The 14,945-nt window shown below is 32.1% G+C and overlaps 1 protein-coding gene across 1 annotated transcript in view; it reads right to left on the bottom strand.

Moving 5' to 3' along the window:
- Positions 1-13,483, bottom strand: part of LOC106457041 (protein dimmed-like) — a 122,211-nt gene extending 108,728 nt beyond the window's left edge. The window contains exon 1 of the mRNA XM_022382848.1: positions 13,365-13,483. Within this exon, the coding sequence (XP_022238556.1) occupies positions 13,365-13,408 (44 nt within the window). The 5' untranslated portion in view covers positions 13,409-13,483. The remainder of the gene's footprint in view (positions 1-13,364) is intronic.
- Between the last annotated feature and the right edge of the window lie 1,462 nt (positions 13,484-14,945).

Here is a 14,945-nt window from a genome sequence, read left to right as displayed (position 1 = left end):
CCGATGTTCCAGTCGTATAACAACAAGAACAGGATCCTTCATATCGTCAGTCACCGATGTTCCAGTCGTATAACAACAAGAACAGGATCCTTTATATCGTCGGTCACCGATGTTCCAGTCGTATAACAACAAGACCAGGGCCAACTTTCGTTAATGAGTATCTCTTTTGGTCAAATGTGCTACCTTCAAATGGACTAATTCAGTCTAACCTTAATTAGTAAATTTGAAGATATATTTCACAGGTTTCAACTAACGATATAATTATGGTACTAACGTCCACATAGCTGAAAACACTTTCACCATAAAAGCTTTCCCCTTTGATTTTTGTTTTCTGGAATAGTTTATTATTACTTGGAAGTAAAGGTTAAAAACTAGAAAATGTCAAACCAAAGTGATAATACAGTAATGCCTACTGTATATTAGGCACCTACTTCATACGTTTCCTGGTATCAGTGTAATATAGAGTTTCTTGTTCCTGTTATCTAAAAGTAATATTCAACGATAAATGCTGACGTTTCGTGACATATTTCTTGGATGACTTTTCATGTTAATACCGAAATTGAAATAGATTGTTACGTTTTCCAAGAAAAACATTTAAACGTATACTTTAATAAGGGTTAAGTTGATTGACAGCCAATATTAAGATCGAGGCTGAAAGTTCTACTTGACGAAAGCATTCGGAAAAAAATAAAACACACATATTCTTTAATCCTTAAATCCTTAATCTATATATTACTTTATATAAATGATATGGTTATATGTTTTACTTCTGTTACAGAAATGTTTACCATTTCCAAGTTAATGTACAGCTCATTTTAATAAAATGTGTTATACAGTTGAATATAAAATCGATAGGGATGGTGCCTGTATTAGTCTCATTATAATGTATTATCAATTCTTACAAAATAATCCATGTATTCGTTGGTCCTAGCTTTGACGCTGCTACGATGAAATCTTAACATTATTCAAATGATTAAATCTTTATATATGATAAGAAGTAGAGTGCGAAACCTTGTATCATGAGCATTTATCTCTTCTTGATATTGTGGTATATTATACCATGAATTGCAGTTTTCATAAGAAATGTTTCAGTATTGCTTACTTAGATAACTTGACAGTTTATTAAGCTTTCCAAGTAAACATATAAAGACCCTGAATCGTTTAGGATTCACTCAGTACTAGCTTATGCCACCAGCATGGGGACCTGGCGCGCTCTTAAGTATCTACTTAACGTTTACAACCTTCTTTGACATGTATATGAGCCATTACCTATCAGGTATGTTGAATAACAAACCATGTTGAAAAACCACAGACAGCCGCTGACGTCTCAATATAAATCTTCTCGTTCCAGATATTGGTGTGAGAGTGTAAAGTCTGCTATACTGTACAGTTAGCCATTATAAAACTTTTTGTGCATGCAAACGTTTTTAAAACCTGTCTATCCGAGAAAATTAGTCCAGCAAAGACGTCATCGGACATTTAACATTTCTCATGATATGTGAGGTAACCATGAAACGGGGTGAAAACACAGCATGAAAAAGTTAAAAAGTGCAAGATCAGTAGACAATCTTACAAAATAATTGAATAACTGAGTTTCCCAAGACAGACACTGGCTTAAAAGAATGACGTGTTTATGGTTGAATTCTAATGACCAGTGTCTTACATTTGACATACTTTATAGAATAAATTTTAACAACACTATTTCATTTTCCTAAACATACAACTTATTCACTTTACTAGCTTTTACGGTTGTGTATATTCTTTAACATTTCAAAATTAAACTGGGGAATTTATTGATTTTTTTTTTCAATTTATTTCATAATATTCAACGAAAATATGTTTTAGTATATTCTACAATAAGTATACGGTGTCTAAAATACCTAAACATTTGAGTCTTTTGGATCAAGAAGTTTTAAATTTAACAGAATAGAGTGAACAGAAAACAGTTGATTTTAAAAGTAATTTTCCTTATGATTCTGTTGGAATCCGTGCATATCTATGATACATACCCAAAGTCTGAGTTGCTTCTTTGTTTATGGATATAGTGCGTAGCATTAGCTGCTTATAGTTCCCCCCCCCCCAGTAGCGTAGCTACAATTCTGTTGGCATACAATGCTAAAAATCTGGTTTCGACACCCGCGGTGGGCACAGCACACATAGCCCAATGTGTATCACTTTACTTAACATCAAACAAACAAACTATATAGTTACCACAAAGAGGTTATTGTTTTTTTATTTTTTCAGACATTGTGTAGCACTAGTTCTTGATAACTACCACAAAGAGGGCGTTTCTTCTTTGTTTATGCAGTCAGTATGTAGCACAAGTTCTTTATAATTACTACAAAGGGGGCGTTGCTTCTTTACTTTTACAGATAGTGGTAGCACTATTTCTTTGTAACTACCACAAATAGGGCGTTGTTTCTTTGTTTGTGTAGACAGTGTGTAGCACTACTCTTGTTAATATATCGATAAATCCGTTAAACTTAATTTTTTAAATTTCTTTCATTAATTGTTAAAATTGCAAGCACTAAGTTTCCTGAGATAATTACATGATTAAAAGTTGTTATTATCCCACAGTATTTTGCGTTGGAAAATTTAGTGCATATGCTTCTACTATTTGTCTTAATAATATACAAATAAAAGAGTTGAAACTAAATGCGTGTGAGGGGAATAAGCGGAGCATAATGGTAGCAAATATTGTCATTCAATAATGACGTAAAAATCTCATGTCCAGTTCATTCTTATAAAACGTAAGTGTCCTAACTGGTTAAAATCCATGCCTGATCGACCGATGGTCGTAAATGTTTAGTTAGATTTAGGCGGCCTTCCGCCTTGAAGCGGTGATTTAGAAGTGGTTCATTAGGTGTTATACTAAGTTAGTCTCAACTGTTCATCATAATTTCCAGCACATGGTGCTTCTTCAATTACGAGCTGAAAATATGAGATTTGGATATTCAGCTTTTATGGTCATACGTCAACTAATTAGTTTTCATATGTTTTACTGTTCTCAAGTAAGTAACTCTTTCATAACTTTGTTTCTTTAGTGTTTAGTGAAAAAAGTAAAATGAAAGAGAATTGAAATCTTTATTATGCCTGACAAGGCAACTATGACGCAATTTAGATTTTGATTATATTGGGAAAATAAAGAACGGATAACGTCACGAGTACTTTAACACTGTATCCTCCGCTAGCTTTATAACGAATACTTTAATCGCTGAATCCTCCAACATCTTTGTGATGAATACTTTAACAGTGTATCCTCCTATGTTTTTATAATAAACACTTTAACATCGAGATCTTTATATTTGTTACTCTCATCTACATTTTAAAATGTTCATATTCCAATAGAAAATGTATTAAGGCTGTAGAAAGAGCAATCTTCGTAACCGCAAAAGTATAAAAAAATCATGCATGATATGATTTTTTTATGCGATTCCATAGCTTATTTGCGAGTTAATAATTGCTTTAAAGTTACTTCAATATTGAAGAAAACTGACAGTTGACATCTTAAAGTATAAAAAGATCCTCTTCATTCTTAAACTACATTTCTGTAAATCCTAACCAATATAAATATCCAAATAATAGAGAGTTATATTGCAAACAAGGCTACTGAAGTACATCCCAATAGCAGCGCAAGATTCATGCTGATTTTGTACTATATTCTGGGTTGCATGAATTATATATAAACTGAGTGAAGCCAACACAAAGAGTACGTATATAGATCGTAATTCTAAATAATATGAAACATCTCTTTTGGACATTTTGTATTTCCTCAGATAAGGTTTGACAGTATTCTGACTTTTTGAAATATCTCAGGTATGAAGAGTCTTTACGTACCTTCTGCCTTTTTGGCTTTATACAGTTTATATTGAATTCCCAGTTCAACCAGCCTTACTTCTTCAGTTGCATCTTATGACTTCTTTGACCCAGCTACAAGCTAAAAAACTCCGAAACAAGAGTCCAACAATTATTAGATATTCAAACACGTCCTCTAACCCTACTACTCAACTTGGCAGGCAGTAAATAAAGAGTTAATACTCTAATATCCATCAGTAGTTGTCCGTTTTTAACCTCACGTCCTTCATATCGTACTCAAGTAGTTTACCTCGTAGGAATGTTAAACCTGTTGTGTCGCAGGTGTGGTGTTCTAACAGCTACGGTGTCCTTAAAGCATTCCTCATCGAGTGGAGAGGTCTACTTGCACAACATTAAATATGAATATATAAATACGGGATTTCTGACTGAAAAATTTCCACTTCTTAGTGGGAATATAACTGAGTATCCTCTCTAAGAAGTTTTTACTTTTAAGGACCAAGTATAAAAAGTCCTGGCATGTTAGAATATTACGTGCGTCAATGCTGCCACCTTACAATGACAAAATCGACAATGCGAACCTACATAAGCCATATTTGGTTGTTTATGATATTTTTATACACTATATTCAGTAGCTTGTTAATAAATGTCTTGGGTTCAAATACCCAATGCTAATATTTTCCTTGCCATTCACGTGAGGTTTTACATCAGGCAGTGGTCATAGCAAATAACCATACATATAAATTAGCATTTTTAATAAGCTGTATTAAACTAAATAAGGTAAATGCTATTTACTCAACTAATAGTATTTAATACCATGTCACTGAAATATTTATTAAGATGCATATTCTTCAATTGATAATTATCAATTCTATAAACTTTAGATCACCTTGCACCAAACCCAAATATTTGTGTTGGCATGAAACCTGAAAGTATTTTATGTGATCAGTAAGATCAATTCCGATAGCGTCTATATAATATCATATTGAGAATGATAAAGATAAAGTAACTGTAAAATTTACAATTGGTCGATGACTGGCTGTTATTTTCACGGAAGGTTCTAGAGAAGCTTCCATGAACACCAGGACTTCTCCGCACAATATACAATTTAAGATTAGTTTGTCTGATAGAGAACTTACAAAATCAAGTTATATTTGATATCTTAAAGGATTAATCGATATAACAGCTTTTGATCTTTCCGCTTCTTTACTTTAGTATAACATCATGGATTTAATGTAACATCATGGATTCAGTATAACATCATAGATTCAGTATAGCATAATGGATTTAGAGTAACATCATAGTGTTACACTTAATCCATGATGTTATACTGAATTCATGATGTTATACTGAATCCATAGCTTCGGTATAACATTATGGATTCAGTATAACATCATGGATTTAGTGTAACATCATAGATTCAGTATAACATCATGGATTTAGTGTAACATCATAGGTTCAGTATAACATCATGGATTTAGTGTAACATCATAGGTTCAGTATAACATCATGGATTAAGTGTAAATTCCAGACTACTATCTGATTAGGCAACCAGCTATTAGATATAAGAGAATAATAACAATAGAAAACTTCAAGGACTCAGAAAGGAAAAAAAATCAGGTCAGCAGACTGCTTGAGGATTGTGAAATAATTATGTTTAGTGGAGGGATTCTTTCCAGAGAGTTAGATAAAGAAGAACGGGAAGAGAATTGCTAAAGATATTTCCTTTAACTATAGTTTGTCACGCTTGAGTTCAGCATAATTTGTTTCGTAAAGTCGATGCTCCTTTGGGGGGAGTGGGGGGTATCTGTATTGTATTCGAGACAAGTTTATAAAACTACTATGACTAATACTGTGTAAAACCTTTAGAGAAATGCTACTATATTAGAGACAAGTTTCATAAACTACTATGACTAACACTGTGTAAAACCTTTAGAGAAATGCTACTATATTAGAGACAAGTTTCATAAACTACTATGACTAACACTGTGTAAAACCTTTAGAGAAATGCTACTGTATTAGAGACAAGTTTCATAAACTACTATGACTTACACTGTGTAAAACCTTTAGAGAAATGCTACTGTATTAGAGACAAGTTTCATAAACTACTATGACTAACACTGTGTAAAACCTTTAGAGAAATGCTACTGTATTAGAGACAAGTTTCATAAACTACTATGACTAATACTGTGTAAAACCTTTAGAGAAATGCTACTATATTAGAGACAAGTTTCATAAACTACTATGACTAACACTGTGTAAAACCTTTAGAGAAATGCTACTGTATTAGAGACAAGTTTCATAAACTACTATGACTAACACTGTGTAAAACCTTTAGAGAAATGCTACTGTATTAGAGACAAGTTTCATAAACTACTATGACTTACACTGTGTAAAACCTTTAGAGAAATGCTACTGTATTAGAGACAAGTTTCATAAACTACTATGACTAACACTGTGTAAAACCTTTAGAGAAATGCTATTGTATTCGAGACAAGTTTCATAAAACTATTGTGACTAATACTGTGTAAAACTTTTAGAGAAATGCTATTGTATTCGAGACAGGTTTCATAATACTGTGTAAAACCTTTAGAAAAAATGCAGAAGTACCAGTTTACATAAATCCAAATAACAAATGATTACTTTTTAGCTAAATGTGTTCTACGCAAGCTCCAATTTACACCCAATAGTAATTTCAGTGTCCAAACTTTTAGATATGGAAATGAGACTCGAACAAATAATGTGGAAAGACAAACTTCCCTAAGGAATAGAATTTCACGATATCCTGTGTATTCATCGTTCAGTTTTGGATGTTTCACATTTTAATCAATCCACAAATAGAAAAATATATCTATCAGTTGAATGAAAGAGCAAAAAAAAATATAATTAATAACATCCGTGTTTTGTTTTTATATCGTCCTGAAGGATATAGATCTCTGGTTATTTATATGTAAAGGACAGAAAATCTGGAACTTACCCCTTGTGATTAAAATAAAGACGATTAGTTTTCTGGAGCTCCACTATCTGCTATTTTTATATCCAATTCATGATTGTGAAAAACAGCTACAATCTGACCTACATACCTAATTGTCAAGGTCTGTTTTACTAGCTCCAGGCAGTCAATGGCTGTGGCATGATAAGGTCAGCCAAGTGTTCTTCTCTGAATAGAAAAGCTAGTTGCTTATGTAAAACTAAACGTTACATTTAGCATATGCATAATGGCCTAATTGGTTTATCATGTTAAATTATTGATGCGTATTTCTAGTTCGACTTTCAATTATACCTTCTTATTTTCATTTTATCAATGTTTCGTCAATGTATTTGGTAATTTACATTTAAACTCAGAAATAAAAATAAGCTTGATCATTAACAGTAATTATTTTATAAAGTGATAATGACATACTGTTGAATATATTATAAAATAAAGGTGTATACATATTATAGATAACCACCAAACCTTAAACAAAGTATGACGCCCCCAGTGGCACAGCGGTATGTCTGCGGACTTACAACGCTAGAATCCGGGTTTCGATACCCGTGGTGGGCAGAGCACAGATAGCCCATTGTGTAGCTTTGTGCTTAATTAAAAACAAACAAACAAATAAAGTAGGAAAAAAATAATTGATATTAAATACTTAAATTACAGAAAATCCACCACAACTGAATATCTGATATGACGATTATCTCAACTTAGAACAGCAAATAAAAAATTGTTTATCGTTGAGAAAACCCTTAGACGAAAATATAAGAATGCAACTAACTAACACCATCATTAACGATTAACGATTGAACTTTCAATTTGTAAAGAAACTTATTTGGTTGCTAGTGGTTTTCATTATGTTTTAAATTCAAGTTTTGTGTTCTTTTTTCACAGACTACATGTTTAGATTATAATTTTCTATCTCTAAATAATACTTGTCATATAATCACAAAAATGTCACCGTTATTTATCTTTCTCATAAGCTTGATACAATATTAGATGTCATTAATAATTACTGCTAATTATGGAATATCAGTGGAAATATAAGTACAATGCATTTTACTGAATGTGAAATGTAATTGATATAACGTTCTGCCTTTATTTCGTTGTTCTCTGAAAAAGAAGCTACATATGTATATAATAAACACAAAAATTTTCACAGATGGTAAAAGTAATACAAGGCTATACTGTTTCAAAACCAAATTCTTACATTTCGTTAAAATACACAAAATTTTGATACATGAGCGTTATTTTTGACAGACAAAAGTATTTAGCTCAACAAAGCAGCTAGGCACGTGACATAGATTAATGTTTTGTGTTGGGGCGCTTCAGGGTGTTTCACATGCAAGTCACTCAATAAAAAGATCAACGAACTTGTTACCTTAATCTCACAGATCGAATGATTAAGATCACTTCAAATAAACACCCACTTTTCCAATTAAGAATGGTATTGTGTTATCTGAATAACAAAATCCACAACACTTCAAATTAACGATCTCCGAGAGCAAGAATGTTATTGTGATATCGTACTAACGAGATGCATAACTCTTCTAATTAACAGTTACTGTGTTATCAAAGAAACTTCACTAACTTCCAGCACCAAGATTAATGCAGTGTTTCGATTACAAATGTGAAAATATAGCAAATCATATTATGTTTCCCATCTCTTGGGAAAACAAAGAGTGGGATTGACTGTCACATTATAACACTCCCAAGGTTGAAAGAGCGAGAATGTTCGGTGAAGAGATTTCGAACCAGCGACCCTAACCTTTAGGCCATGTCAGACCGAATGTGAAGAGAGTAAGTTGCAGTTTGCTGATGTTTCTCGAAGTAAAGTTATATTTATTTTCAGAGTCTACCTCTTTCATTTTAAAGATGTTTTGTCGTGCTGAACGATACTCAGAAATATTATAAGGCTGAAGTTTGTTTGTCTTATGCCGTATCTTGATCTGTTATTTTGGGTATTGATTACATACAATTTTAACTTGTGCTTCAAAACATAATTACTGGTCAATGAGAATCCTGAAGATTTTCTACGTTCTTTTCTTGCTTTCCATAGACATAATGAACTAATTTATTAATTAAGATAGTTAACATATAAATATGTGTGGAATATTATGTTTTACACGAATCGTGTAGTTTAAACCTGTAGCAAAATTAAAGTTCCTAGATCCATTCCATTTCATATTGGATTGAACTTCTATGAGAATTTCCAAATACTGCAGAAACATATATAAAGCAGTTTCAGTACAATACTAGATGAATTATCTGTACTTTTAAAAGCATGTACCGATTATACACTGTATCGTTAGTTTTAACTTTGACACTCGTATCGCTTTAATAGCAAGTGTACTATAAAGTTGGGTCCAGAAGAAAAGTTTTGTAATGGTGTAGATGGAGTCATTTGAGAAAGGGATGTGTCAACTTATGTTGAAAGGTTAATGCTACCTAGAGGCTCAATCGTAATAATTACTCCGAAGTATCGATAAATAGATGAGTCAAGTATATTGATCCATGCGATTCAGTGATCTGTACATAAGTCTGCCACATGTTTGTTTGTTTGTTGAATTTTTGCGCAAAGCTGATCGAGGGCTAAGTGCGCTAATCGTCCCTAATTTTGAAGTGATATACTAGAGGAAAAGCAGAAAGGCAGTTAGTCAACACCACCCATTACCAACTCTTTGACAACGAATAGTAGGATTGGCCGAAACATTATAATACCCACAACTCAAAACTCGAGCATGCTCATCGGCGAGTGTCTGCCACATGAAGATCATATCTTGTTGCATTTCAAACTTAATTTACACATACCTAGTTAAAAGTATTAATTAGTATAACCAGCAATTCTGAGAATATGAGGCTTATTCTTTGTTACATTGATTATTTGCTGCCATGTAACAATCTTGATATCCTAACACTGTTCCAACGTAATTTACCATTTTTGTCTTGAGATTTGAGAGTTTGCAATACCTCCTTGCGATTGAGAACGTCACATCGTGAGTGAAAAGTATTTCAGTAACATGTATAAGACGAAAAATGTCACTTCTTTCGTCGTCAATTACTATATTTCCTTCACTTTTCTCCAGTATTGCAGAAAATTCTTAATTTCACACGTTATTGGATTTGTCATTTTTTGTACGAATACTAATTATTTTGTGTTTAATTGTAGCAAAAATTACTATAAATGGTTTCCTAAGTTAATTTTAAATTCAATCTACTCCTTCTGTAAATGCATGCATTCTCATACGAATCTCTTTATATAACATCCAAAAATTGCTTCACATGTCTTGATTAGAAGAAACATACACTCAACCCCACTGAGGTGATGGTTGATTTATGAAATGGTACTCAACCTTCATAAAACTTTTTAGCTATTAAAGTGGCTGTCCTAAATAGCAACGATCGGCTGAAATGTATGCGTTATCGTAGTTGTTCATATTTACAGGCAATTTTGCAGATAAACTATATCTATACACGTTGTCTAATGGAAATGAAAATACTTCCAGGTCATGGTTCCCTGCCTTCAGGTATGTACTACTCCACGTTTCTATCATTTATAATCGAGGATTCACCTCAGTCAGGATATTTTAAACACCCCCTTATTAAGTATTTGTACATTTTCTCACGCCATTAGAAGACAGCTACATTTATAGCATTCGCAGCTGGGTGAAATTTTCTTTAGGCAATTTAATGCAGAATGAAGTTGTATCAGGTGTTCTTCTGTTTAGTTGGTTTCCTTATCATTTTCTTAATGTTTTTAAGGTAAAATAATGTACTATTTTGTTTTATTTGTTTTGCTGTGTTTCGCTGTTCATGCTGAGGGTTATTAAAAAATCCTTATTATGTTAAGCAAATTTTGAAAATGGCAAAATAATACGAAAAGTTTACTTGAAATATTGTGAAAGTCCAAAGCTTGAGTGTTTTCGGGGGCGTGATCTTCCTTCTTGAGGAACAAAACGTTTGAGTTTTAGTCTTTATTATTTTAAAGTTGATATAAAACTTAAAGAACTATTTTATATGTAAACTTTCTCTTTTATTGCAATAAATCTGTTTCTGTAAAAAAACTAAATTTGAAATATATCATAGAACACTAAACGTGTCTCAGAGCTTTAGTTGCGGATTTACTCGTTCAAGCAACTGTAACTAAGATGCAATCAGACCAAGATGTAATTATAAACTGGCATTTTACATGCAGAGTACAATGACCTTTTGTAATATATGAATATATAGATTACATATTAGAGTGTAGGTTCAAAAAAGTTTCGTTTTTAAATTATTTTGAATAATTTTAGATTAAATAGTTAAAATTACATATCACCTAAGTTTGTCTTCTTAATTAGTTATATGTTGTCCAGATAATATTGCATAAGACATATCAGAAGTACGCTGTTAAAAGATCGCACGACATAGCTATGGCAGCAGCTGGAATGATTCAAGTTGCCAACAACTTACCTACTTAATTTGAATTACACCATTAGAACTAACCGACGCAGTATAAGTTATTGTATGCTTGAAAGTGTGATGCAATACCAAAACAGGATTGCTTATACTATTCAACGCCACCGTTTATGGCTATAACTGTACGAGCATCAAATGTTATGATTTTCTACTTGGTGGTCATTGAATAATTCTTTTTCTGTGTGATTTTTAATTAAGTTGCCAAGCTGTTTCTGGAAAACGACTTACATTTTTATAATAACGACGCTTTAATATAATTTGCAAGGCGGTTACACGAATAATATTTACACGTAAAAAAATATTCTATAAAAGCGTATTGATGCCCTCAAAGCACTTAATTACCTATTATTAAACCATCTGCAATATTTATGAAAAAGGAATTTAACGAAGGAAATTAGTAAAATGTTTTGCGTTTTTCCTTTTCTTTTTAAGTTGCATCCATATAGTTTAGCCGCCATAAACAGTTTTGTATAATCTAAAATAGCATGCATATTTACTCAAAGATACTAAATCCAATGAAGTTCAAACACTGTGTCAAAGATCGACTTATTTATCTTATAATTTATGTTTTTCTAAACTATCTGCTAAAACTTGGTTAATTAAAGTTACCAATGACATATATTTATTTACGTGTATATATATATATAATTGAAACAGTGTTTTCATGGAGTAGAGGTAGGTATATAATGGTGTATGTGAAGGATGTATGTGTAACTATGTAAATGAAATATAACGTATGTTTGAAATAAGCTAGAGAAAACAAAGCAAGTTTTTGTATAAGTAGGAATGATATTTAAAACAGTAAGAGAAAAGCAGAGAAAAACCTTGATGTTAAAAACTGGAAGAAAAATAGATGTATTGAAATTAGTAAGTGAAAAGGAAACTGTATAAGTCCATGTATTATGTTGTTTCATGATTATATATATACAATACACTTTAGAGTTAGTTTAAAGAGGTTTAGTTAGGACTGTCCGTCCAACCTTATCATATCATAAATAACTCCCAAAAACATGATTAGAAAATACTAATTATTTTGCAAAAAAAAATAATCTAACTTAAATATTACCCGAAAGGTTTTATAAAGTATTGATAAATATATGAATTTGCATGGAAATGAGTTAATAAAGTGAATACCAATGTTTCATATTGAGACAGGACTGTCTATAGTTGATACGTGCAATGTGAAAAACACTGATACATTAATTATAAAATAACAGGCTAGTTTGAAAAAACACACTGGAGTAAAATTGTTCATTTTGCCGATCTTTAGTTTAAGCTTTAAACATCCCAGTTATAAACTGTCAATAATTGGAATGCAGATAAAAGTATCTATGAAAATATACATAATTCATGTGTAGGAAGTAGTTGCTAGAACTATGTATAAGCTAAACAAACATTAACACGAAACTATTCTAAACAGTTACGCTCCTATTCTCAGTTGAACAAACACGAACGTCTTCAATGTATGAAATATACTTTCTGTAAATATTATAAAAATTCAAATAAAGAATTAATTTTTCCATAAAATATCAGACTTATAATGAAATTATTAAACATATACATTTGCTGTCAGCTGTTATCAACACGTTGCATAAACAACAAAATACTTATATACACGGCTGGTATCAAAATGAAGAATTATGATAAACTTTACAATACCCGACCGATTTATCTTCAAAAGTATAGTTCAACTTAGTTTCACTAATGTTCGTTAATGCGATGCTAATAAATCTAATGTTGCTTTTATGGTGGATTAACAATCATCTGTAGTCTTGTTTTGTTACGTAAGCAGTAAAAAGTACATGGTGTGTGACTTTTATTATGTAACTTAAGCCGTTACGTTTTGTTGAAGACTAACAACGGTTTTTTCTTTTTTTACTTTACAATAATTGAATTAGCCCAGTATTATCTAAGTTAATGTGTTTCTCTTACGGGTTACAATAGAATAGAAATTCCTGAATAGTACATACGTAATATATTAGTCAACCTTTATAAGTAGAATACAAACAATAATTCGCTGACTTCGATTTTTCACAGGACAAACTTGTTATCTTGAGTGAAATACATTGCGTCTTTCATTTTATAATAAAAATACATTAAAGTGTAGGTTTACCTTTTGGGTTTTAACGCTCTGTTGAATGTGATCTCCTCGATCATTCACCTCGTTAACTCAGCTAACATGAGCAACCTTTAAAATGTTAGAAATGGCACTTGACATGGGTAAAGCCTAATCATCCAACATGATTCGACTGGACTCTGCAGCGATCAACTTGTACTTCCTACTTGCTTTCATCTATTTGTAGGTCTATCTGCCAATAAATGTTGTTTGCGTCTGCAACAAACCAAGAGAAGTGATGGTGAAAGACAAAAATATAATGGTGACCTCAATTAGAAATGGGCCAAAAATATTAAAATAGTGATCTGAAACTCTTCCTACGAAACTGGACGTATTAACTATTATGATGTTGTGATCTTTAACTCCACTGAAGCAGTAAGGTCGGTTTTATGTTTTAGAGAGCTTACTTTTATAAGTTTTAGTTTCTATACTGTACGGCATTGTTAATTCGTAAGACTGAACGCATTAGTTTGATATCTAGTTCATAACGCCGTTATTGTAGCGAGTTCAAAGCTCTCTCACTTACTAGCTATGTTCTGAGAATGAAGTGGAACGAGCAGTTCGCTCTACTACACAAGATGTCAGCACGTGACTGGTGCTAGCACGTTTCTGCAAGCAAAACTGGAAACTTGGCGGTTAATATCCACACAGTACAATGAATGATTCTCTTATAATTTTTTCCTACAGCTAGTGTCGAGTTTCTTTCACAGTTTTTGTTGTATATCTAAAGCCAATTTTGGTAGATACAAATGTAAAACATTCGTAAGATCTTCTAACTGTAAATGATAAAAAATGTTTTTGTGGCTTTATTTATAAAAAAGGGGAGAGAAATCTTAAAACTATAAAATATATTTAGGTTTGTTTCTGACTAAATCCAAATGTAATCAGCAAATTAAGAGAATTTTTTTTTAACTGTTAAGTCTTTGAGTGTGATATTTTAGAGTTTTTTCGTAGTTTCTGCAGAAAATAACAAAACAGGTGAGTAATTTTCACCTGCCATAAATATTGATGAGGTTAACTTCTACTGACATAAGTTAATATATAGTCATACGTACAAAACATCAATGCAAACATACATACATACGAGTTCTTACCAGGGCAGTGCAGTAGGGTCTCATTCTGAACAGAAACAGCATTATGTATACAATTTGTACTTTCCTTATTTTAAAGTAAAAATATAATAATTATTGTTGTATTGGAATAAAAACATGTTTTTTACATTCCAGAAATCTAACGATTTGATTTTCTTTCAGCAGTTCACTCCATATATCACGATATAGCATACAAAAGATATAAATGTTGAGTTATGCAAATTATTAGAGTTAGAGGTATATTTTAATCAATAAGGATTTTAAATTGTTCAAAACTTTCAGAATTTGGCCTGGTATGGCCTAGTGGTTATGGCGCTCGACTCGCAATGTACGGGTTGCGGATTCGAATTCCACCTCATCGAACATGCTTGCCCTTTAAACGTGGGGGCCTTATAATATGTCGGACAGTCCCACTATTCGTTGGTAAAAGAGTAACCCAGAAGTTGGCGGTGGATGATGTAGACTAGCTGCCTTCCCTCTGGTCTAT

Source organism: Limulus polyphemus, unplaced genomic scaffold (assembly GCF_000517525.1).
Source record: "Limulus polyphemus unplaced genomic scaffold, Limulus_polyphemus-2.1.2 Scaffold285, whole genome shotgun sequence".
NCBI classification, from domain to species: domain Eukaryota; kingdom Metazoa; phylum Arthropoda; class Merostomata; order Xiphosura; family Limulidae; genus Limulus; species Limulus polyphemus.
Note: the sequence above shows the minus strand (reverse complement) of the source record. Positions and strands in the feature narration are given on the sequence as shown.